Consider the following 24,524-nt stretch of genomic DNA (forward strand, 5'->3'; position numbering starts at 1 on the left):
CCTTGAGTTTTTAATGAATTTTACTAAAGTATTGGGAATGGTTGGGCTTAAGATCAAAACTTAAGAGGCTCTAGTTCCTATGAATAATGTCTACTTGCTACATTTTATCTCTCCAAACCTGAAAGTCAGGAAGAAATTCTTAAGTTCATCGCTCCTCATAAGTTTCTGAACTAGGAAGGAGAATCATAATGCTGGACCCAAGGAGCTATTAATACTCACTCATTGGAGATTTTCTCAGGGCAGATGACGCCATGCCGAATACTTCTCCATCATCCACCCCAAATTCGGAAGCATCTTCAAAGTCATCTCCATCACTATCACTAACCATATGAACATCGGTGCTTTGCTATTTAAGAAAAGTCCTATAATTAGTTTCATACTGACTTTAAGAAATCAAATTCCTAACATACAAGTTATATAATCACAATAGGGTATTAGAATTATAAAAATTTTATTAAATAAGAAGCTATTTGCTAGAGTGAAGCTTAATATTTCTCATTTTAAGGCTTATATACATATATGTATTAAATATTAAATATATTTCTAATCTTGCTATGATACCCCTATACTAAAGGATGGAGGCTGAGAGAAAATGAAGGATGCTTACAAAATCAATGAAGACTGGGGTTTTTATTAGTTTTATCCCAAGCATATAGTACACAATTAAGAGCACAATAAACAAGGAAATGGGTAAAATCTAAGAGGTCAGAGATAAATAAGCTGTACAGGTCTTTCAAAAAGCTTATAGGTAGGAGTAATGATAACATTTTAAAACTTGCCATTTCCTAATTGCAATGGTTCTCAAATTTCTCATTAGTGAAATATGGTATGCCACCTCCATGGTATTTTTGGAAGGTAACACAAAATAATATATGAAAGATCTTTTAAAATGAAGGCTATTAAATGAGATGCTTCAATTACAATGATGCTTCAATTCAGTAAATGTTTACTGAGAATTTACTACATGCTGGGCACTAGTAAACATGTTCTGTTTATTTTGTTTTCAGCAACATCAATTGAGATGTAAGGTACTACAATGAAAAACATCACTTTCAAAATGTGAATTCAGCCCCTGATCTCTAAATTAGAATGGGATTTCAAACATTAAAAAAAGTATTTAATGTTCTGGTTGCGTTTGTGCTGGGCCTTTGTTGCTGCCAACGGGCTTCCTCTAGTTGTAACACACAAGCTTCCTCTAGTTATGGAAAGGGGATACTCATTGCAGTGGCTTCTCTTGTTGTGGACCATGGACTTTGGGGTGCATGAACTTAGTTGTCCTGTGGCACATGGGATCTTTCCCAAACAGGAATCAAACCTCTGTTTTCTGCACTGGCAGGCAGATTCTTAACCACCTGACCACCAGGGAAGTCTGGGATACCAAACATTTGAATTGGGTTGTGAATACTGACAAATATTCACATCTTGGATAACAAGGGTGCCCCAGCAAGATATCTGGCTAAATGCCTGTCTGTACTATGTTTAGTAAATCAGGTCTACAAAGCTCATTTAATAAATGAAGTTTCTGTATTTTAAATTATGGTGGTATGTACCTAAATTATTAAAATGTATTAAAAGGAACTCAGGAGCAAAGATTCATGAAACTTGTCTAGAGGGGACGTTATAGTTCAGTCAGTCATAGAATTATAGATACTAAAACTGGAAGGGATTTTAAAGATCTCTCACTAACGGTTTTCATGTTTCTTTTCACAGAGTTACCTAGCTGTCCTTTGTTTTTGTTCAGTCGCTCAGTTGTGTCCAACTCTTTGTGACTCCATGGATTGCAGCATGCCAGGATTCCCTGTCCTTCACCTTTTTCCCAAGTTTGCTCAAACTCATGTCCATTTAGTTGGTGATATCATCCAACCATCTCATTTTCTAGTGCCCCCTTCTCCTCCTGCCTTCCATCTTTAGCAGCATCAGGATCTTTTCCAGTGAATCAGCTCTTCGCACCAGATGGACAAAGTACTAGAGCTTTAGCATCAGTTCTTTCCAATGAATATTCAGGACTGATCTCCTTTAGGATGGACTGGTTGGATCTCCTGGCAGCCCAACAGACTCTCAAGAGTCTTCTCCAGCACCACAGTTCAAAGGCATCAATTCTTCAGTGCTTAGCCTTCTTTACTGTCCAGCTCTCACATTCAAACACAACTACTGGAAAAACCATAGCTTTGACAGTACAGACCTTTCTTAGCAAAGTTATCTCTCTGCTTTTTAATATGCTGTCTAGGTTATTCATAGCTTTTCAATTCCAAGGAGGAAGCGTCTTTTAATTTCATGGCTGTAGTCACTGTCCATAGAGATTCTGAAGCCTGGGAAAATAAAGTCTGTGACTATTTCCATTGTTTCCCCATCTATCTGCCATGAAGTCATAGGACGGGATGCTATGATTTTAGTTTTTTGAATGTTGAGTTTTAAGCCAACTTTTTCATTCTCGTCTTTCACCTTCACCAAGAAGCTCTTTAATTCCTCTGCATTTTCTGCCATTAGGGTGGTGCACTGGCAAATATGAGGTTATTGATATTCTCCTGGCAATCTTGATTCCAGCTTGTGAGTCATGCAGGAGTAGATATTATGGTCATCTGAATTAAATTCACCCATTCCGGTCCATTTTAGTTTACCAATTCCTAAAATGTCAATGTTCACTCTTGCTATCTCCTGTTTTGACCATTTTCAATTTGCCTTGTTTCATGGACCTAACATTCCAGGTTCCTATGCAATATTGTTCTTTACAGAATCAGACTTTACTTTCACCAGCAGACACATCTACACCTGGGCGTTGTTTCCACTTTGGCTTAGCCTCTTCATTCCTCCTAGAGCTGTTTTTCTGCTCTTCTCCAGTAGCATATTGGACACCTACTGACCTGGGAGGTTCATCTTTGAGTTATATCTTTTTGCCTTTTCATACTGTTCATGGGGTCCTCAAGGCAAGAATGCTGACGTGGTTTGCCATTTCCTTCTCCAGTGGACCACATTTTGTCAGAACTCTCCACCATCACCCGACCATCCTGGGTGACCCTACATGCCTTGGCTCATAGTTTCATTGAGTTAGGCAAGGTTGTGATCCATTTGATCAGTTTGGTTAGTTTTTTGTGATTGCTGTTTTCATTCTGTCTGCCCTCTGATGGATGAGCATAAGAGGCTTGTGCAAGCTTCTTGATGGGAGGGACTGGCTATAGGGAAAACTGGGTCTTGTTCTGGTGGGCAAAACTAGGCTCAGTAAGGCTTTAATCCAATTTTCTGCTGGTGGGTGGAGCCTCAGGCCAAATGCAACCTCTTTCAAAAGGACTTATGCTAGCCTGAAATAATGTTGACTCGGCAGGCTTTTCCTCCTTGGGCATAACCAAACATTAATGCCTAGACTTGTAACATTTTCCCTCTTATCTTAAAGACAGTTTCCCCAATGGTTTGAATAGAGAAGGTACATAATACTAATTGGAAAAATGAAATGAATGGCTCTTGCCCTAAGCATCTTCTATTCTGACTTTACCACTATTTCTCACAGAAGCCTTGGTTCCATTTGCAATCCTAATGTTTCTTAAGTGTTTTGCTTTGTGGAGTCAGAATCTCCTCTTTATTTCAGCAATTCAACAGCTTAAAAATTTAAACCCTTTCCCATATCAAAACAGCGAGGGAACCTACTCTTCAAATACATTTTCTAGGACCATAACTATACTTGAATTCCATCTGTGCTTCAGGTAGGCAAATATCTGGAGCATAAACTGCCTTTGAATTTTGAGGCTCAGTCTTTAAACAGGTAAAGGCTCAGGATATAAAAGGTACATTCCTTTAGAGTACTTAGCCAGGCTCACAGGCAAGTGGAAAGAAACAAAGGTCCAGTATGACAAACTCTCTCGTATTCGCAGTCAGTTAAGCTATCATCTCAGCCTTCACTTAGTCTTGCCTATCACTTACCCTCCCTTTAAGAGGCATCAGATTAAGAAGGAGGTTTGGAGGACAGAAGGATAAAAAAGAAAGAAATTGTTCTATAATTATCCCCACCCCCTCACTGTTTTACCTTACTCTCTCACATATATCCTTTCTCCTAATCTAGTTTTCAGACAAATAAAAACCTCTTTTCATAAAAACAGGACTTGACCTCATACTAGGAAGGTGATTTTAATTTTGTGCCTATGTAATGCATCGTTTTTTCTTCACAAAGTATAGAATTTCCAATTCTCTTAAGAGAGAGATCCTAGAACGACAAACCCTACAACAACAACATCTTCAAAGGAGGCTTTCTAAAAAGCCGATTTTGTTGAAAAAAGTATATTTCACATATAAATTATTGAACTATCTGCAAGAATGAGCTACTTAATTATGTATAAGGAACTCCCAATCTCTTCACATTTTCTTATCGGCCATCTAACAGGTTAGGAAAAGCTTTGTCCAAAAAATGAGATAAATAATCTTTTCTCTTTAATGTTTGCTGATGAGAATAGATAATCTCTTGGTTCAGAGATGGTTGCCCTAAAATTCTTTGAATCCAGAGAACTATTTATTCAGAATTTTTAAATAAAGGTAAAAAAAATTAGTGATTCTATTTTGGCTTATTGCATTCAGTTATTCCCTTTATCATTTAAAATATATCCATAAGCCCTACTAAGTGCTATATAGCCTGGACTTGGATGAAAGATATATAGTGTATGTTCTCTCATGGAATATAATGTAATACATTTGTGACCCTAAGCACTGTAGCCCGCCAGGCTCCTTTGTTTATGGGATTCTCCAGGCAAGAATACTGGAGTGGATTGCCATTCCCTTCTCCAGAGGATCTTCCTGACCCAGGGATCGAGCCTACGTCTCCTGCATCACAAACAGATTCTTTACCATCTAAGCTTCAGGGAAAATCCAATGTAATATACAGTTACAGGTAATTATAATAACTAACAATAAGTGTTAAAAAAAAGTGTGAAAAATAGAGATCTCTTCAAGAAAATTGGAGATACCAAGGGAACATTTCATGCAAAGATGGGCACAGTAAAGGACAGAAATGGTAAGGACCTGAAAAGAAGCAGAAGAGATTAAGAACAAGAATACACAGAACTCTACAAAAAAGGTCTTAATGACCCAGATAAGCACAATGGTATGCTCACTCACTTAAGAATCAGACATCCGGGAGTGTGAAGTCAAGTGGGCCTTAGGAAGCATTACTACAAACAAAGCTGGTGGAGGTGATAGAATTCAGCTGAGCTATTTCAAATCCTAAAAGATAATGCAGTTAAAGTGCTGTACTCAATATGCCAGCAAATTTGGAAAATTCAGCAGTGGCCACAGGACTGAAAAAGGTCATTCCAATTCCAAGGAAAGGCAATACCAAAGAATGTTCAAACTACCATACAATTGTGCTAATTTCAAAGGCTAGCAAGGTAATGCTCAAAGTCCTCCAGGCTGGGCTTCAACAGCACATGAATTGAGAACTTCTAGGTGTATAAGTTGGATTCATAAAGGGTAGAGGAATCAGAGGTCAAATTGCCAACATCTGTTAGATCATAGAAAAAGCAAGAGAATTCCAGAAAAACATCTACTCCTGCTTCATTGACTATGCTAACGCCCTTGACTGTGTGGATTACAACAAACTGGAAAATTCTTGAACAGATGGGAAAATACTACTTTACCTGCCTCCTGAGAACCTTGTAGGCAGATCAAGAAGAAATAGAACTGGACATTGAACAACAGACTGGTTCAAAATTGGGAAAGGAGTATGTCAAGGCTGTATATTGTCATCTTGCTTATTTAACTTACATGCAGAGTACATCATGCAAAATGCTGGGCTGGATGAATCATAAGCTGGAATCAAGATTGTGGGGAGAAATAGCAAAAACCTCAGATACGCATATGATACCACCCTAACGGCAGAAAGTGAGGAGGAATTAATGAGGGTGAAAGAGGAGACTGAAAAAGCTGGCTTAAACCTCAACATTCAAAAAACTAAGATCATGGCATCCAGTCCCATCACTTCTTGGCAAATAGATGGTAAAATTAAAAAAAAAAAAGTGGGAAGTGACAGATTTTATTTTCTTGGGCTACAAAATCACTGCGGGTGGTGACTGCAGCCATGAAATTAAAAGACACTTATTCCTTGGAAGAAAAGCTATGAAAAACCTAGACAGCATATTAAAAAGCAGAGACATCACTTTGCTGACAAAGGTCCATCTAGTCAAAGCTATGGTCTTTCCAGTAGTCATGTATGGATGTGAAGTGAAATGAAGTGAAGTCGCTCAGTCGTGTCTGACTCTTTGTAATCCCATGGACTATAGCCTATCAGCCTCCTCTGTCCATGGGATTTTCCAGGCAAGAGTACTGCAGTGGGTTGCCATTTCCTTCTCCAGGGATCTTCCCGACCAGGGATCAAACCCAGGTCTCCTGCATTGTAGGCAAACGCTTTACCATCTGAGCCACCAGGGAAACCGTGAGAGAGTGCCGAAGAACTGATGCTTTTGAATTGTGGTACTGGAAAAGACTCTTGAGAGTCCCTTGGGTTGCAAGGATATCAGACCAGTCAATCTTAAAGTAAATCAGTCCTGAATATTTATTGGAAGGACTGATGATGAAGCTGAAGCTCCAGTACTTTGGCCACCTGAAGCAAAGATCCGACTCATCAGAAAAGACCCTGATGCTGGGAAACATTGAGGTCAGGAGCAGATGGCGATAGAGGATGAGATGGTGGATGCCATCACTGGATCAATGGACATGAGTTTGAGCAAACTCTGGGAGATGGTGAAGGATAGAAAAACCTGGTGTGTTGCAGTCCATGTGGTCACGAAGAGTCAGACACAACTTACTGACTGCACAACAACAAGTGTTAGGACAGGTAAGTTCAGTGGAGAGCACCTAAGATCATGGCAGTGCAAGGAATCAGAGCAAACTTCTTAGAAAAGAAGATAACTAAACTGCTTGAGACAAAAATTTAGAACTCATGTATACATAAGGGAAACTCATAATTAAAGCTGATATTTCTTTCACCAACTACTCACTATGTTAAGAAGCTAGTTAAAAGTCTGGGATACAGAGAAAATCCATGGTTCCAGTTTTCAAGAAATTCCCATTTTAAAGCAAGACATATTTGGTGGCAAATATGTGTTTTTCAGTGTTAAGGGATACAATAAAAGTTTAAGCAAAGACTACTGAAGAACAAAGGAGACTTGTGCAGGCCTCACACAAGTGCTAATATTTCACCCATATCTTTAAAAAAGATTATATATTAATGAGATTATCTCTTCAACCATTATCTGCTTTGCAAATATTTTCCCCATTTACATTTTCATTTTATTGTGCTTTTGGAGACAAGGAACTTTTTCATTTTTACACTATTGGACTTTTGCTTCATAGCTTTTCTTTCTGTTTGTGGTTAGGAAGCCCTTCTCATCCTGACATATCTTGCAGTTTTTGTGTTTCCCAAAGTGCTTAACATAGTGCCATATGCATATTGGTTTTAATGTGAACATAAGGTTTTAGGACTAGCTGCTTTATTTTACAGGTATGCTTGGGCTTCCCTGATAGTTCAGTTGGTAAAGAATCCGCCTGTAATGCAGGAGACCCTGGTTCGAATTCCTGGGTCGGGAAGATCCACTGGAGAAGGAATAGGCTACCCACTCCAGTATTCTTGGGCTTCCCTTGTGGCTCAGCTGATAAAAAGTCCGCCTGCAATGCGGGAGACCTTGGTTTGATCCCTGGGTTGGGAGGATCCCCTAGAGAAGGGAAAGGCTACCCACTCTAGTATTCTGGCCTGGAGAATTCCATGGATTGTACAGCCCATGGGGTCACAAAGAGTTGGACACGACTGAGCAACTTTCACTTAAAAAAGATATCAATGCTGTGGAGAGTGTGTAATGGAAGATTGTTGGGGAGGGAGCTGTACTCTAGGGAGAGAAAAAACACAAGCAAGAAATTGGATATCTTAAAAAAATCAATAAAAAATTACAAAAAATAAACTAAATCATCAGCTCAATGTATGGAAGTGGAATATGGACTGGCTACAAGGCAAGGAAGTTTTCAGGAAACTAGATTATAGCACTCAAACTGGCATACTTAGGAATTTGGACTTTACTCTGATGGCAATAGGGAAATCACTAACGATTTTCAAGGACACGACTGTTCAGAGAACAACTCTGATGGATGGATGGATGTGTGTGTCTACACGCGTGCATGCATACGTGTCTTTTTGTGATGATTTGGTACCATATGGCAGATTTGATCAGAAGACATGAGAAGGGATACTTATTTCAATGTTCCAAGTGCAAGGACTTGAGAGTTTATACCTTAATAGCAGTGAGAATTTAATAAAGGGGACAAACTTAAAACATACTTCAATAGAACTGATAAGAATTGTTCATCATTTAGATTTGAAACTTTAAAAAAGTGGAAGAGGCATGTAAAACCAAATTCCTAGTTTGGGTAACTGAGTGGTAGGGAAGGTCAGGTCCAGAAGGTCAGGGAAGGAAGAATATTGAGGCCTGTTCTCAGAATACATCTGAGGAAGCGGTAGGACATCCAAGGAAAAACATCTAATAGGCAACTTGAAAAAAAATCTTTTTAGGAGCTCAAGAAAGAGGTCCAGAAAAGATTTAGATCTGGAAATAATCAGCAGATAAATAATAGCTGAGGTTATAGAAATGAATAAGATCATTCAGGTAAAAAATAAAAAAAAAGAACAACAATAGGGATAAAAGTTTATAGAATATATTTCAACTGGTGAAGAAAAAGAGATGAAGTGAAAACTGTCAAAGATTAGGAAGACAATTAAGAGAAAGAATCCGAGACGTAAGATCTGAGGAAATCTCAATGAAGACAAGAAATGTAAACAGATTCAGAAGGATGAGAATTAAGTAAAAGGCAGTTATGGTATGACAAAAAAAAAAAAAAGGATAAAGGATCCTGAATTTATAAACAAAAGAATAGGTGTTGAATATTTTGCCATTTTCTATATGACTCTAGGCAAGCATCATTACATCACTAGGGCAGAGGGTGACTTATATTGACACAAAGGTGGCTGTGAAAATGAAAAGATATGGTGTAGTATGGCATTTTATAAAATCTACTTTTTTCTGTCCCAAACTGTTTTTTTATTTAAATATAGTTTATGTACAGTATTATAAAAGTTACTGGTGTACAATATAGTGGTTCACAATTATTAAAGGTTATATTCTATTTCGGAGAAGGCAATGGCACCCCACTCCAGTACTCCTGCCTGAAAATCCCATTTATGGAGGAGCCTGGAGGGCTGCAGTCCCTGGGGTTGCTGAGGGTCGGACACGCCTGAGCGACTTCACTTTCACTTTTCACTTTCATGCATTGGAGGAGGAAATGGCAACCCACTCCAGTGTTCTTGCCTGGGGAATCCCAGAGACGGGGGAGCCTGGTGGGCTGCAGTCTATGGGGTCACACAGAGTCAGACACGACTGAAGTGACTTAGCAGCAGCATATTCTATTTATATTTGTAAAATATTGCCTATATTCCCAGTGTTGTATAATATATCTTTGTAGCTTATTTTATACATAGTATTAGGTTGGTGCAAAAGTAATTTAATTTCTGAAAAGAAAACTGCCTTTCTGAATATGAGTTCCCGATCACTGGACATATTCAAGTAAAATCTCTGTGGTAATTTGTTGAAGAACTTCATCAGGAATTAAAGTATTTATGGAGAGTTTTAGTAGAATGTATTGTTGTTGCTGCTGCTGCTAAGCCGTTTCAGTCGTGTCTGACTCTGTGCAACCCCATAGATGGCAGCCCACCAGGCTCCCCCGTCCCTGGGATTCTCCAGGCAAAAACACTGGAGTGGGTTGCCATTTCCTGCTCCAATGCATGAAAGTGAAAAAATAAAGTGAAGTCGCTCAGTCGTGTCTGACTCCTAGCGACCACATGGACTGCAGCCCATTAGGCCCCTCTGTCCACGGGATTGTACTGGAGTAGGTTGCCATTGCCTTCTCCGAGAATGTATTAGGTTGGTGCAAAAGTAATTTTGGTTTAGCACTGCTGAACTTTGCCATTTGATACTGGAATGAATATGTTCTTAAATAAGTGTGATTATGTTATACATCATTTTAATGTGCATTTCTTGCTTTATCTGTCTTGCTAATGAATTATTACTTTTTGTTTATTTTATATGCATTTTAGACTATGGAAATGATGTTAGACAAAAAGCAAATTTGAGTGATTTTCTTATTTGAGTTCAAATTGGGTCATAAAGCACCAGAGATAACTCACAACATCAACAACGCATTTGGCCCAGGAATTGCTAATGAATGTACAGTGCAGTGGTGGTTCAAACAGTTTTGTAAAGGAGACAAAAGCCTTGAAGACAAAGAATGTAGTGGCTGGCCATCGGAAGTTGACAACGACCAACTGAGAGGATCATCAAAGCTGATCCTCTTCACAACTAAATGAGAAGCTGCTAAAGAACTCAACATAGACCATTCTAAGGTCATTTGTCATTTGAAGCAAATTGGAAAGGTGAAAAAGGTCAATAAGTGGGTGTCCCATAAGCTGACTGCAAATGAAAAAAATTGTCATTTTGAAGTGTTGTCTCTCTTACTCTATGCAACAATGAACGATTTTTCAATCAGATTGTGACCTGTGACGAAAAGTGTATTTTATATAACAACTGGTGACAGTCAGCTCATTAACTGGACTAAGAAGCTCCAAAGCACTTCCCAAAGCCAAACTTGCACCAAAGAAAGGTCATGGTCTCTGTCTGCTGCCCTTCTGATCCACTACAATCTTCGTAATCCCAGAGAAACCATTACATCTGAGAAGTATGCTCAGCAAATCCATGAGATTCACCGAAAACTGCAATGCCTGCATACAGCATTGGTCAACAGAAGGGACCCAATTCTTCTCCACAACAACACCTGACCGTATGTTGCATAATCAACACTTCAAAAGCTGAACGAATTAGGCTAAGCAGTATTGGCTCGTCCACCATATTCACCTGATCTCTCACCAACTGACTACCACTTCTTCAAGCATCTCAACAACTTTTTGCAGGGAAAATATTTCCACAGCCAGCAGGAGGCAGAAAATGCTTTCTAAGAGTTCGTCAAATACTGAAGCATGGATTTTTATGTGACAGGAATAAACTTATTTCTCACTGGCAAAAGTGTGTTGATTGTAATGGTTCTTATTTTGATTAATAAAGATGTGTTTGAGCCTAGTTATAATGACTTAAAATTCATGGTCCAAAACCAGAATTACATTTGCACCAACCTAGTTTCACCTCTTAGTCAGCTACCTGTATTCTGGCTCTCACTTCCCTCTTCCCGAAGGGAAAGGAGACTGTATAGTCTATGGGGTCGCAAAGAGTCAGAAACGGGTGAGCAACTTTCATTGCCCTCTCCCCACTGGTAACCACTAGTTTGTTCTCTTTATCTGTAAGTCTGCTTCTTTTTTGTTATATTCACTAGTTTGTTGTGTTTTTCAGAATACAGACATAAGTGATATCACATAGTATTAGTCTTTCTCTGTCTTATTTCATTTAACACAATAACTTCCAAGGCCATCCATGCTGCTGGAAATGGCAAAATTTCATTCCTTACTATGGCTGAGAGGTATTCCATTGTGTATGTGAGCACACACACGTGTGCATATGTAAAATACTATACATATTAATACATATACACACAAATATATAATGCCAGGACCCCTGGCCTGGGGACCCCAACACGGGGCTCAGACCTCTCAGTCCTATGAGAGCCTCTGCAATATAATTATTCTCCAGTTTGTGACTTGGGGCTATGAGACTTGATTATGTCATGAATCTGCCCCTCCTACCCATCTCATTTTAGTTCCTTTATGTCTTTAGTTGGAGGAGATCTTTTCTGATAGGTTCTACTTTTTTTCATTGATGGTTGTTCTGCATACAGTTGTGATTTTGGTGTGCTTGTGAGAGAGGTAAGCTCAGGATCCACCATCTTAAATGATCTCCCAAAGACTATTATCTGACTCTAACAGTTAAATTCAATTTTAGTCACATAACAGAAAGAAGCCATGCTGTAGTGAATTAATAAAACAAACAATGAAGAAATAGAGTCATTTAGTACAGATTACGAAGCTTGGCTGTGAATAAAAGAACAGATGAGTTAAAGCTTTAGGGGGAAGCTAAATTTGAAGGAATAGAATATATATATGTAATGCTGCTGCCGCTGCCGCTGCTAAGTGGCTTCAGTCGTGTCCGACTCTGTGTGACCCCATAGACGGCAGCCCACCAGGCTCCTCCATCCCTGGGATTCTCCAGGCAAGAACACTGGAGTGGGTATATATGTAATATATATATTTATAATACAATAATATAAATAAAACATAATATATATTTTTATATAATGCATATGTATTTATATATTATATACATATTTAGGATGAGAGTATATATATTATATATATAATATATATAAATATTTAGAATGAAGAGAAGGAACCAATAGATAGGGGATTAAAAATGCAAGAGTGAGTCCTTACCCTTCCCATGTTGTACGGAGAGGCTAGTTGGAGTAGGATCAAGATAATAGGCAGAACATAGACTCTTAACAACAAACATTTCAGCTGACAAATTAGGGTAAAAAAATCAGATGCTGATATAAAAATACCCTAATTTGAACAGTCAAAAGGATCATAAACATCTTGATGTATCAGATCAACTGGGACAGTTTCAAAGAACAGCAGGTCCCTCAATGACTGGAATAAACAGATTTTGTCTTATTTGAGCCCCCTCCCTCACCTCCCACCTGGCCGCCCAGTCCTACTGTGACGCCCAGCCACCTCTGGAGCCCGAGGCAGCTACCATACGCTAAGTTTTTAAGTAATTGTCTTGCCCTGGGAGTGAGGAAAATAAGAAAGAGACTTTGTTTTAATAAAAACCAGTGTGTCTGGTTGAAACTTTTTCATTTAGGCATTTCAGTTGTATGCAGAGATCAAAACGTGACTAAAGAGCCAGTTTAAGATGGCGGAGTAGAAGGACATGTGCACATCTCCTCCTGCAAGAGCATCAAAACTGCAACTAGCTGTTGAACAACCACTGGCAGAAGGACACTGGAACCCACCAAAAAAGATACCACATGTCCAAAGGCAAGAAAGAAGCCACAGTGAGATGGTAAGAGGGGCATAATCACGATAAAATCTAACCCCATACCCGCCGGGTGGCTGATCCATAGACTAGAGAACAGTAATACCAAAGAAGCTCTTGCACTATTGTGAAGGTTCTGAACTTTCACAGAACCTTCCCAGGCTTCCCAGCTTGGGGATCCAACAAAGGAACTGGGAACCCCCAAGGAATTTGGCCTTGAAGGCCAACAGGATTTGATTATAGGCCTTCCAGAGGACTGAGGGAAACAGAGACTCCAGTCCTGGAGGGGAGGCATAAACAAAATTGTGCACATACCAAGACCCAGAGGAAAGGAGTTGTGACCCCACAGGAGGCTGAACCAAAACTACCTGCTAGTGTTGGAGGGCCTCCTGTGCAGCTGTGGGTTGGCAGGGGCTCAACACATAGGGACAGGTACTGGAAGGTCCCCTTGACATAAACTTTCTTGGAGTTTGCCATTAACCTTACCATAGAGCCCATAACACCAGGGCTGGGTCAACTTAGATGGATTTTTTTTTTTAACTTTACAATATTGTACTGGTTTTGCTGTATATCAACATGAATCCTCCACAGGTATACACGTGTTCCCCATTCTGAACCCTCTTCCCTCCTCCCTCCCCATCCCATCCCTCTGGGTTGTCCCATTGCACCAGGCCCAAGCATCCAGTATCGTGCATCAAACCTGGACTGGCAACTCGTTTCATATATGATATTATACATGTTTCAATGCCATTCTCCCAAATCATCCTACCCTCTCCCTCTCCCACAGAGTCCAAAAGACTGTTCTATACATCAGTGTCTCTTTTGCTGTCTCATATACAGGGTTATTGTTACCATCTTTCTAAATTCCATATACATGTGTTAGTATACTGTATTGGTGTTTTTCTTTCTGGCTTACTTCACTCTGTATAATATGCTACATTTTCACCCACCTCATTAGAACTGATTCAAATGCATTCTTTTTAATGGCTGAGTAATACTCCATTGTGTATATGTACCACAGCTTTCTTATCCATTCATCTGCTGATGGACATCTAGGTTGCTTCCATGTCCTGGCTATTATAAACAGTGCTGCGATGAACATTGGGGTACACGTGTCTCTTTCAGTTCTGGTTTCCTCAGTGTATATGCCCAGCAGTGGGATTGCTGCGTCATAAGGCAGTTCTATTTCCAGTTTTTTAAGGAATCTCCACACTGTTCTCCATGGTGGTTGTGGTTCCTGGTGGAGCAACCTAGAGCCTGTACAGGGCTGGGTCAAACAACTACCAGGAAGGGAGTGCAACCCCCACCCATCAGCAGATAGTTGGATTAAAGCTTTACTAAGCAAGGCCCTGTCTACCAGAGCAAGTCCCTCTAATCAAAAAGCTCACACAAGCTACTTAGACTCATCCATCAGAAGGCAGACAGAAGAAGCATAGTCTCACAGTGGCTAAAACAAAAAACATATCACAGAAAGTTAATTACGATGACAAAGTAGAAAGTTAAGTCCCAGATGAAGGGACAAAATAAAATTCCAGAAAAACAACTAAATGAAGTGGAGACAGAACTCAGAATAAGAATTCAGAATAATGATAGGGGAGATGATCCGGGATCTCGGGAAAAGAAGGAGGCAAAGATTGAGAAGATTCAAGAAATGTTTAACAAAGACCTACAAGAACTAAAGAACAAACAGATGAATAATAGGCTAGAAGGAATCAAGAGCAGAATAACTGAGGCAGAACAGATAAATGGCCTGGAGGACAGAATGGTGGAAATAATCGCCACAGAAAAGAATATAGAAAAAAGAATGGGGAAAAAAAAATGAAGACAGCCTAAGAGACCTCTGGGACAGCATTAAATGCATCAATTATTGCATTATAGGGCTCCCAGCAGGAGAAGAGAGAGAGAAAGGACATGAGAAAATACTTGAAGAGATAATAGCTGAAAACTTCCCAAACATGGGAAAGGAAATAGTTAACCAAGTTCAGGAAGCAGAGAGTCCCAGGAAGGATAAACCCAAGGAGAAACAGACTTAGACGCATAGTAGTCAATCTGATAAGAATTAAAGACAGTGATAAAATATTAAAAGCAACAAGGGAAAAATGACAAATAACATAAGAGGGAACTCCCATCAGGCTATCAGCTGATTTCTCAATAGAAACTCTACAAGCCAGAAAGGAATGGCAAGATATATTTAAAATGATGAAAGGGAAGAACCTACAATCAAGAATATTCTACCCAGCAAGATTCTCCTTCAGATTTGATGGAGAAATCAAAAGCTTTCCAGACAAGCAGAAGTTAAGAGAATTCAGCACCACCAAACCAGCTTTACAACAAATGCTAAATGAACTTCTTTAGCCAGGAAACACAAGAGAAGGAAAAGACCTACAGCAAATAAACCCAAAACAATTAAGAAAATGGTAATAGGACCATTCATATCAATAATTACTTTAAATGTAAATGGATTAAATGACTGGGTGAAAGAAAACATGTGGATGTATGCACTTCCACTTACCACATCACTCTGCTTGATCTGCCCAAACTGTATGTAATTATTCTATACTGTTAAGCTAATTTTGTTCCAATTATTGCTTGCAATTGTAATTGACTTTTATTTTTTGTCTGGCTATAGATTGTGAAAACTGATAAACATGTTTTACTACTGTGATTCTGTAACTATTACTCATGTAATACCATTGTATCATGATTGGTCAACAGAAAAATAATAGAACTCTATATTACCTAAACTAGAATAAACTAGGATCTAATAGACAAACCTGTAATCACTTTTTAAAATCCAGATGCATATCAGAATTATCTTGAAATTTTTTGAAAAATACAAATGCTTAGGTATTGCTTTTTCTCCAGAGCTCCGTATTTATGTTTCTAATGAGCAGTCATGTTTAAAAATAACTGGACTATATGATGATCTTTTACTTTTATCTAGTTTGTTTCACTTTTTCTATTTCATATTCAGTGTTTCCTCTCATTTAGTTTATGTTCTCCAATTTCTCCATCTTTTTTTTGATGTTCTTCTTCAAGGCTTTATCAAATGTATTATAAAAGCTTTTGTACACACACACACACACATATATAAATATGTATTATATATATATATATATTTTAGAAAGCTTATGAATTTTTGCCTAACTAAAAAAATTATGACATTTTGGTTGTACTTGTTTGGCTTAGTATGAATAGAATGCTATATTTCTTATTAAAAAATAGATATGCAACAAGAAACAAAGGTTTACTGTATAGCATAGGGAACTATAGTCAATATCTTATAGTAACTTATGATGGAAAAAATTTTCAAAAATAATATATGTGTATTTATATTAACTGAATCACCTTGATGAGCACCTGAAACACTGTAAGTCAACTATACTTCAATAAAATATATACATTAAAAAAAAAAACTGAAACACAAATTTTGGGCAATTATGTGCATTCAATTTCATTTAGTTAGGAACAAGCTCCTTTATGGAAAGACTGTTTTTGTTTATAGCCATATTCCTAACACTTATGCCAGTGTCAGGGGTAAAGATGTAATCAGAATTCACTGAATAAATACTGAATAAATCTTTTCTGCCAATTAAGCCAAAATCTAGGTATTCTTACCCTCTCCCTCTTTCTTCTCCCACAGATCCTGTCTGTCACCAGTCCTACTGATTTTCCTTCCAAAATATATCCTGAATCTATTTCCTTCTCTTTTTTGACTAGTGATGTTCTAGTTTAGGATCTCATTATCTTCTGCCTATACTAGTACAACAGATTCATATCTGATTTCTCTGTCTCTAGTCTTGCTTCCCTTACATCTAGCCTCTGCACAGCAGTCAAAATGTTTTTCTCTAAAATGTCCATTTGGGAGAAAAAAAAAAAAAAATCACCCTCCACTTAAAAGTCTTCTGGCTCCCCAGAGTTCCAGTTTCCAACTTGAGATATAAAAACCTATTCACCTTTGTCTCATCTCTTATCTTTCTTTGTCTCCCACTTTATTTTGCATGAATACCAAACTGCACTTAGGTCTCCCCATTCACTATATCAAATCATGCGATTTCCTCCAAATGGAATACTAATCCATGTTTCTTCATTTGGCTGTGACTCATTCTTTTCATTTTCATTTGATATGGATATAAATTGCTCTAGTTCCCCCTCTTCTTCTTTTTTTTAAAAAATATTCATTCACAAAGTATTTATTCTGTGGCTGGTATATACCAGGAGCTTTACTAGGTGTTGGCAATGGCAGCCCACTCCAATACTCTTGCCTGGAGAATCCCATGGACAGAGAAGCCTGGTAGGCTGCAGTCCATGGGGTCACTAAGAGTTGGGCACGACTGAGCGACTTCACTTTCACTTTTCACTTTCATGCATTGGAGAAGGAAATGGCAACCCAGTCCAGTATTCTTGCCTGGAGAATCCCAGGGACAGAGGAGCCTGGTGGGCTGCTGTCTATGGGGTCGCACAGAGTCGGACATGACTGAATCGACTTAGCAGCAGCAGCAGAGCTACAGAGGTAGATAAGGCAGACAAGGCTTTTGCCTACAAACATTCTTGAAAGTTACAGCACCCCTTTCCCCATAAGTGTGTTTCTCTAGTATCTTATGCTTATCTCACCTTTCTCATTAATTACATAATATGAAAATTTCAGTTTATATTCATTTGATCAGCACAGTAAGTATTCAATAGATGTCTGCTTAACTGAAATTACGAATCAATAGTTTTCACATTAACTATATTTTAAACTTGGGATTTTATTTTTGTTGTTGCTATTCTTGGAGTATTCCTCCTACTCTTACACTATCAACTGAGGATTGGACAACTCTCAAAAAACCTGGGTCCAGCCAGGGGTCCCTGTAATGTCCCAACCAAGCAGCTGGGATGAGGAAAGATAGGTACCTAGCTAAGGTACCTAGAAATATGGAAAGGTCGTTGAAAGGGAGGGGCTCCCCAGGTGGCACTAGTGGTAAAGACCCCATTTGCCAATGTGGAAGACATAGGAGATGTGGGTTCGATCTCTGGGTAGGGAAGATCCCCTGGAGGAGGACATGACAACTCACTCCAGTATTCTTGCTGGGAGAATCCCATGGACAGGGGAGCCTTGTGGGCTACAGTCCATAGGGTCGCAAAAGAGTCACACTACTGATGCAGCTTAGCATGCACATAAGCATTGAAAGGGAGCTCAGGAACAAGGGGAAGATGGGAAGAAATGAGAAAATATTAATTATAAGGAAAATATATTTGCAGGGTTAGAAGGACGATGTAAGAAAGAAAATTCCGCCAGTTAAAGAACACATAAGTACAATGCATAAAATTCAAAACCTGAATTTAACTACTGGTCTCAAATATCTTCTTCCTAACGCAAGGCTGAAGACAGTCAATAGCAAAGTGGTAATTATCTTGAAACACACAAAGTCATGTAAAAGAAGGGTTAAAACAAGAGGAAAGAAGTAGAACCACTGGGTTCTACACAGTTCTACACAGTCATAGCTTCTGATTTAATACAGGGTAGATAACAACAGCAAAGAAGGCAATGGCATCCCGCTCCAGTACTCTTGCCTGGAAAATCCCATGGATGGAGGAGCCTGGTAGGCTGCAGTCCATGGGGTCACTAAGAGTCAGACATGACTGAGCAACTTTACTTTCACTTTTCACTTTCATGCATTGGAGAAGGAAATGGCAACACACTCCAGTGTTCTTGCCTGGAGGATCCCAGGGATGGGGGAGCCTAGTGGGCTGACATCTATGGGGTCGCACAGAGTCAGACACGACTGAAGTGACTTAGCAGCAGCAGCAGCAGCAGATACCAACAGAGATGCTCAACAATGGAACCAGTTGCCTCATGAGGACAGAACCCTGCCATTAGAGATAAAATGCAGATATTATTTTGTGTGAGCTCTTCCAGCACAAAGACTGGGATCCTAATGTTTGGCATGTAGAAGACATTGAAAAAATGTTTAAATAAATGAGGAATAAATGGATGGGCAAGTATAAGTCAAATAAAAAATTGCTCCAGTTTCATAATTCTATGACAACATAAAAACCAAGTCACAGCTCCTTTCCCATTTCTCACCACTGGATGAAGTGGTATATTTACTTAGCCAGGGAAGGAAAAATAATGGACTCATCCCAGAAAATCAGAGTTAAAGATATCCCCAAGGCTGTGGCTCTCTTAGTTTTACAAAGCTCCCTAACCCCACTCTACTTTCTTCCTTAATTAATCTAAAGTGTATGCCACCCTCTAATACGCTTTTCCTCAATTTATGGCATTGAATTCCTTCCACTGAAAGTGAAAAGTGAAAGTGGAAGTCCCGCATTCACGTCTGACTCTTTGTGACCCAATAGACTATACAGTCTATGGAATTCTCCAGGCCAGAATACTAGAGTGGGCTGTTGTTCCCTTCACCAGGGGATCTTCCCAATCCAGGGATCGAACCCAGGTCTCCTGCACAGTGGGCAGATTCTTTACCAGCTGAGCCACACACTCCACTGAACGGAATGCCCAAATAACACATATAATGGTGAGGGTGAGAAAAGGAAATGAAATGAAACAGGTAACTGTCACCTCTTAGATCATAAAATCATTAAGAATCCTGGATGGAGCTAGTTGGCTTCCTAATATTAGCAGATTTATTCATTAAAGGGTTGAAGCCATAACTTACTTTAGCCATTAAAAGTATACTCAAGCAATAAAAGGAAATATTTCAATAAATTGTTTTTGGCAGTTTCTGCCAAGCAGTGAAACTCAATATTATTTTTCCCTTCATGAGGAATTAGCGAGATAGTGTTGGAAAAAATGGTGTGGGCTCTTTAAAGGAAATTAACATTTTTAGAAACCTAAAGAAATAGTATAGTAGTATTTACAGTGGGGGGAAAATCTTCCTTCCTTATGGATTTCCAAAAATTGAGTAGCAAATTGTCATTTTCACAGGATGATCATAGTTTACAACTTCAGTTATTCAGTCCCTTTTTCTCTTTTACATATTTAAATGATGCAATTACGTATTCAGAGAATAGTGGGAGAGGTTTTGTGGCAGCTTCCATAATAAATGTCCAAAATATTTAAGCTTAAATAAAAATTTGCAACCATATTTTGTATAGAATGTAAATGGAAAAGGTTTTACTGGACTAATTTAAACTTTTGAAGGACTTCCCTGGTGGTCCAGTGGCTAAGACTCCATGCTTCCAACTCAAGGAGCCTGGGGTATGATTCCTGGTCTGGGAATTAGACACCACATGCCAAAACTAAGAGCTCCCATGGGGTAACTAAAGATCGAACCTGCCCCCACTGCACTGGAAGCACAGAGTCTTAACCACTGGACGACCAGTAAGTCCCCCAAAATACTTCTAAAACTGATAAATTGCAACGTCCAGGCTGTCTTTCTCATTCCCTTATACCCGAGTCATGGCTGGACACAGCGCTATTGTACCCAAGGAAAAGATTCTGCCTTTTAAATAGTTCAGACCTGCAAAGACACATACAGGCATACCACATATATAAACATGTTCAATCTCCTTGCTCCTCTTTGTTTCTACAGCACCCTGTAATGCACTGCTGCCACTGCATTTATTACATTTGCCATTATTATTGGTTTACTAATGTATCACCTTTGACTCTGAGCACCTTGGTATAGGTACATTGTTATTCATCTTTGTTCCCTAGTATTGAGGACAATGTTTGGCACACACAATGTGATCCAGCTCAATGAGTTAAAGGACCTTCAGAATGAATTCTAATAAATGTAGTCTACTATACAGTCAGCAACTAAAAAATTCCTTTGTTAGCCTGACAATTCTAAGTAAAAATCATTTCAGCTGATCCACCCCAATTCCGTCTGTTTGAAACATGAAACTTATAGAACAAGAAGAAGCACATTAGCAATAATTTTGCTCGGAAAGTTTCCGCCTTTAAGAATTTACTGAAATGTTATTCATGCTACATTAACTCTACCTATTCTTTGCTGTGGCAGATAAAAGAGAATAGGAAGTGGGCAGGTGAGTGGAGGACAGACGTTATGTTTGACGAAAAGCTAGCAAACATGCTTACCTCTTCAGACTGCTCCCGGGTCTGTGCAGGTGAAGATCTTCTTCCCACTGTAAGTCGATGGCAGGGATAAGAGAGCCCTGATTCAGCAAGACACATCTGCAAAATGTAGAATCCACCATTTGTAAACAAAATGAGGTCATATTTTACAAAAAAATTATATTTAGACATTTTCTATTATTTCTGAAGCAAAATTAAAGTTCACTCTAGTAGTCTAGGCATTACATTCAAAGGAAGGCTTTACAAATCTGAAATTTTTCCACATATAAATGTCACATTGGTCAAGGCTAGTTTTTATCATACAATAGGCTGGCGCTTCAGGAAACTGCAGCAAGCCTAAAATAAAGCTAATCATATACACCTCCCCACCCTACCATGTCTGCTATTTTTCTGAGCAGGAGAATAACACCTCCATTTCTCAATTCCCAAGGCAATATTCTATAATCTTGTTTCAAAGTGTATCTAGAAGACTGTTTGCTGAAGGCATTAAAAAACATTTCTATACAATGTAACAATGTCATTTATGATCAAATCAATATTAATCCACAAGTTCAGATCATTATAGCTGATGAGTCTATAATACTTAAAAAGTACCTAGCACAGTACCTGGCACAGACATTTAGTTTTATTGCCATTATGATCTAAAACACTAACCAAGTTTAGCCAAACCAATGAAATTAACATATATTAATTTCTATTGAATTTTATAGTGGGTCAGATATTAAATAACTATTTTGAGATTTAAATTAAATTTAGGGAAATGAGAACATGTTCAGTTCATGTTCGAGTTCAGTTCCATTGCTCAGTTGTGTCCGACTCTTTGAGACCTCATGAACTGCAGCACATCAAACCTCCCTGTCCATCACCAACTCCCGGAGTTTACTTAAACTCAAGTCCTTTGAGTTGGTGATGCCATCCAACCATCTCATTCTCTATCATTCCCTTCTCTGCCCACCTTCAATCTCTCCCAGTATCAAGGTCTTTTCCAGTGAGTCAGTTCTTAGCATAAGGTGGCCAAAGTATTGGAGTTTCAGCTTTGGCATCAATCCTTTCAATGAATATTCAGGACTGATTTCCTTTAGGATGGACTGGTTGGATCTTCTTGCTGTCCAAAGGACTCTCAAGAGTTTTCTCCAACATCACAGTTCAAAAGCATCAATTCTTCAGCACTCAGCTTTCTTTATAGTCCAACTCTCACACCTATACATGACTACTAGAAAAACCATAGCTTTGACTAGACGGACCTTTGTTGACAAAGTAATATCTCTGCTTTCTAATAAGCTGTCTAGGTTGGTCATAACTTTTCTTCCAAGGAGTAAGTCTTTTAATTTCATGGCTGCAGTCACCATCTGCAGTGATCTTGGAGTCCCCAAAAATAGTCTGTCACTGTTTCCACTGTTTCCCCTCTATCTGCCATGAAGTAATGGGACCAGATGCCATGATCTTAGCTTTCTGAATGCTGAGTTTTAAGCCAACTTTTTCACTCTCCTCTTTCACTTTCATCAAGAGGCTCTTAAGTTCTTCTTCATTTTCTGCCATAAGGTGGTGTCCTCTACATATCTGAGGTTCTTGATATTTCTCCCAGCAATCTTGATTCCAGCTTGTGCTTCATCCAGCCCAGCGTCTCTCATGATGTAATCTGCATATAAGTTAAATAAGCAGGGTGACAATATACAGCCTTGATGTATTCCTTTCCCGATTTGGAACCAGTATGTTGTTCCATGTCTAGTTCTGACTGTTGCTTCTTGACCTGCATACAGACTTCTCAGGAGGCACGTAAGGTGGTCTGGTATGCCCATCTCCTTAAGAATTTTCCACAGTTTGTTGTGATCCACACAGTCAAAGGCTTTGGTACAGTCAATAAAGCAGAAGTAGATGTTTTTCTGGAACTCTTGCTTTTTCGACGATCCAGTGGATGTTGGAAACTTGATCCTGGTTCCTCTGCCTTTTCTAAAACCAGCTTGAACATCTGGAAGTTCACAGTTCACGTACTGTTGAAGACTCACTTGGAGAATTTTGAGCATTACTTTGCTAGCATGTGAGATGAGTGCAATTGTGTAGTAGTTTGAGCATTCTTTGGAATTGCCTTTCTTTGGGATTGGAATGAAAATTGACTTTTTCTAGTCCTGTGGCCATTGGTGAGTTTTCCAAATTTACTGGCATACTGAGTGCAGCACTTTCACAGCATTATCTTTTAGAATTTGAAATAGCTCAACTGGAATTCCATCACCTCCACTAGCTTTGTTCGTAGTGATGCTTCTGAAGGCCCATTTGACTTCGAATTCCAGGATGTCTGGCTCTAGTTGAGTGATCACACCATCGTGATTATCTGGGTCATGAAGATCTTTTTTGTACAGTTCTTCTGTGTATTCTTGCCACCTCTTCTTAATATTTCCTGCTTCTATTATGTGCATACCATTTCTGTCCTTATTGTGCCTATCTTTTCATGAAAAGCTCCCTTGGTATCTCTAATTTTCTTAAACAGAATGGTTCTATGAAGACCTACAAGACCTAGAACTAACACCCAAAAAAGATGGCCTTTTCACTGTACTGGACTGAAATGCAAAAGTAGGAAGTCAAGAAATACCTGGAGTAACAGGCAAATTTGGCCTTGGAGTACAAAACAAAGCAGGGGAAAGGCTAACAGAGTTTTGCCAATAGAACGTGTTGATCATAGCAAACACCCTCTTCCAACAACACAAGAGAAGACTCTACACATGGACATCACCAGATGGTCAATACTGAAATCAGACTGATTACATTCTTTGTAGCCAAAGATGGAGAAGCTCTATATAGTCTGCAAAAACAAGACTAAGAGATGACTGTGGCTCAGATCATCAACTCCTTATTGCCAAATTCAGACTTTAACTGAAGGAAGTAGGGAAAACCACTAGACCATTCAGGTATGACCTAAATCAAATCCCTTATGATTATACAGTGGAAGTGACAAATAGATTCAAGGGATTAGATCTGATAACAGAGTGCCTGAAGAACTATGGACGGAGGTTCATCACACTGTACAGGAAGTAGTGATCAAGATCATCCCAAACGAAAAGAAATGCAAAAAGGCAAAATGGCTGTCTGAGGAAGCCTTACAAATAGCTATGAAAAGAAGAGAAGCGAAAGGCAAAGGAGAAAAGGAAAGATACACCCATTTGAATGCAGAGTTCCAAAGAATAGCAAGGAGAGATAAGAAAGCCTTCTTCAGTGATCAATGCAAAGAAATAGAGGAAAACAATAGAATGGAAAGAGTACATGTTACATTTGTCTATAAAAAGAAACTCACAAACACTGAATAGCCTAAAGATGTATTTTTTCCTTGGTGGTAGTAAAATGATACATATTTAATGTAATGATGATATAAAGTTTCTCTATATTATTATTAGAAATAAAATAGGGTATCCATTAGCACACTGGAAACATCCACT

The 24,524-nt window shown here is 38.9% G+C and overlaps 1 protein-coding gene across 2 annotated transcripts in view; it reads right to left on the reverse strand.

The window, feature by feature from the left end:
* FAF1 (Fas (TNFRSF6) associated factor 1) overlaps window positions 1–24,524 on the reverse strand; it is a 489,357-nt gene that overhangs the window by 148,981 nt on the left and 315,852 nt on the right. For both annotated transcript variants that reach the window (XM_010834447.1, XM_010834446.1), the window contains exons 9-10: window positions 21,100–21,195; window positions 220–346 (exon numbers count right to left, since the gene is read on the reverse strand). In XM_010834447.1, the coding sequence (XP_010832749.1) occupies window positions 220–346; window positions 21,100–21,195 (223 nt within the window). The remainder of the gene's footprint in view (window positions 1–219; window positions 347–21,099; window positions 21,196–24,524) is intronic.

The sequence above is a fragment of the Bison bison genome, unplaced genomic scaffold, assembly GCF_000754665.1.
Source record: "Bison bison bison isolate TAMUID 2011002044 unplaced genomic scaffold, Bison_UMD1.0 scf7180017864033, whole genome shotgun sequence".
Lineage (NCBI taxonomy): Eukaryota > Metazoa > Chordata > Mammalia > Artiodactyla > Bovidae > Bison > Bison bison.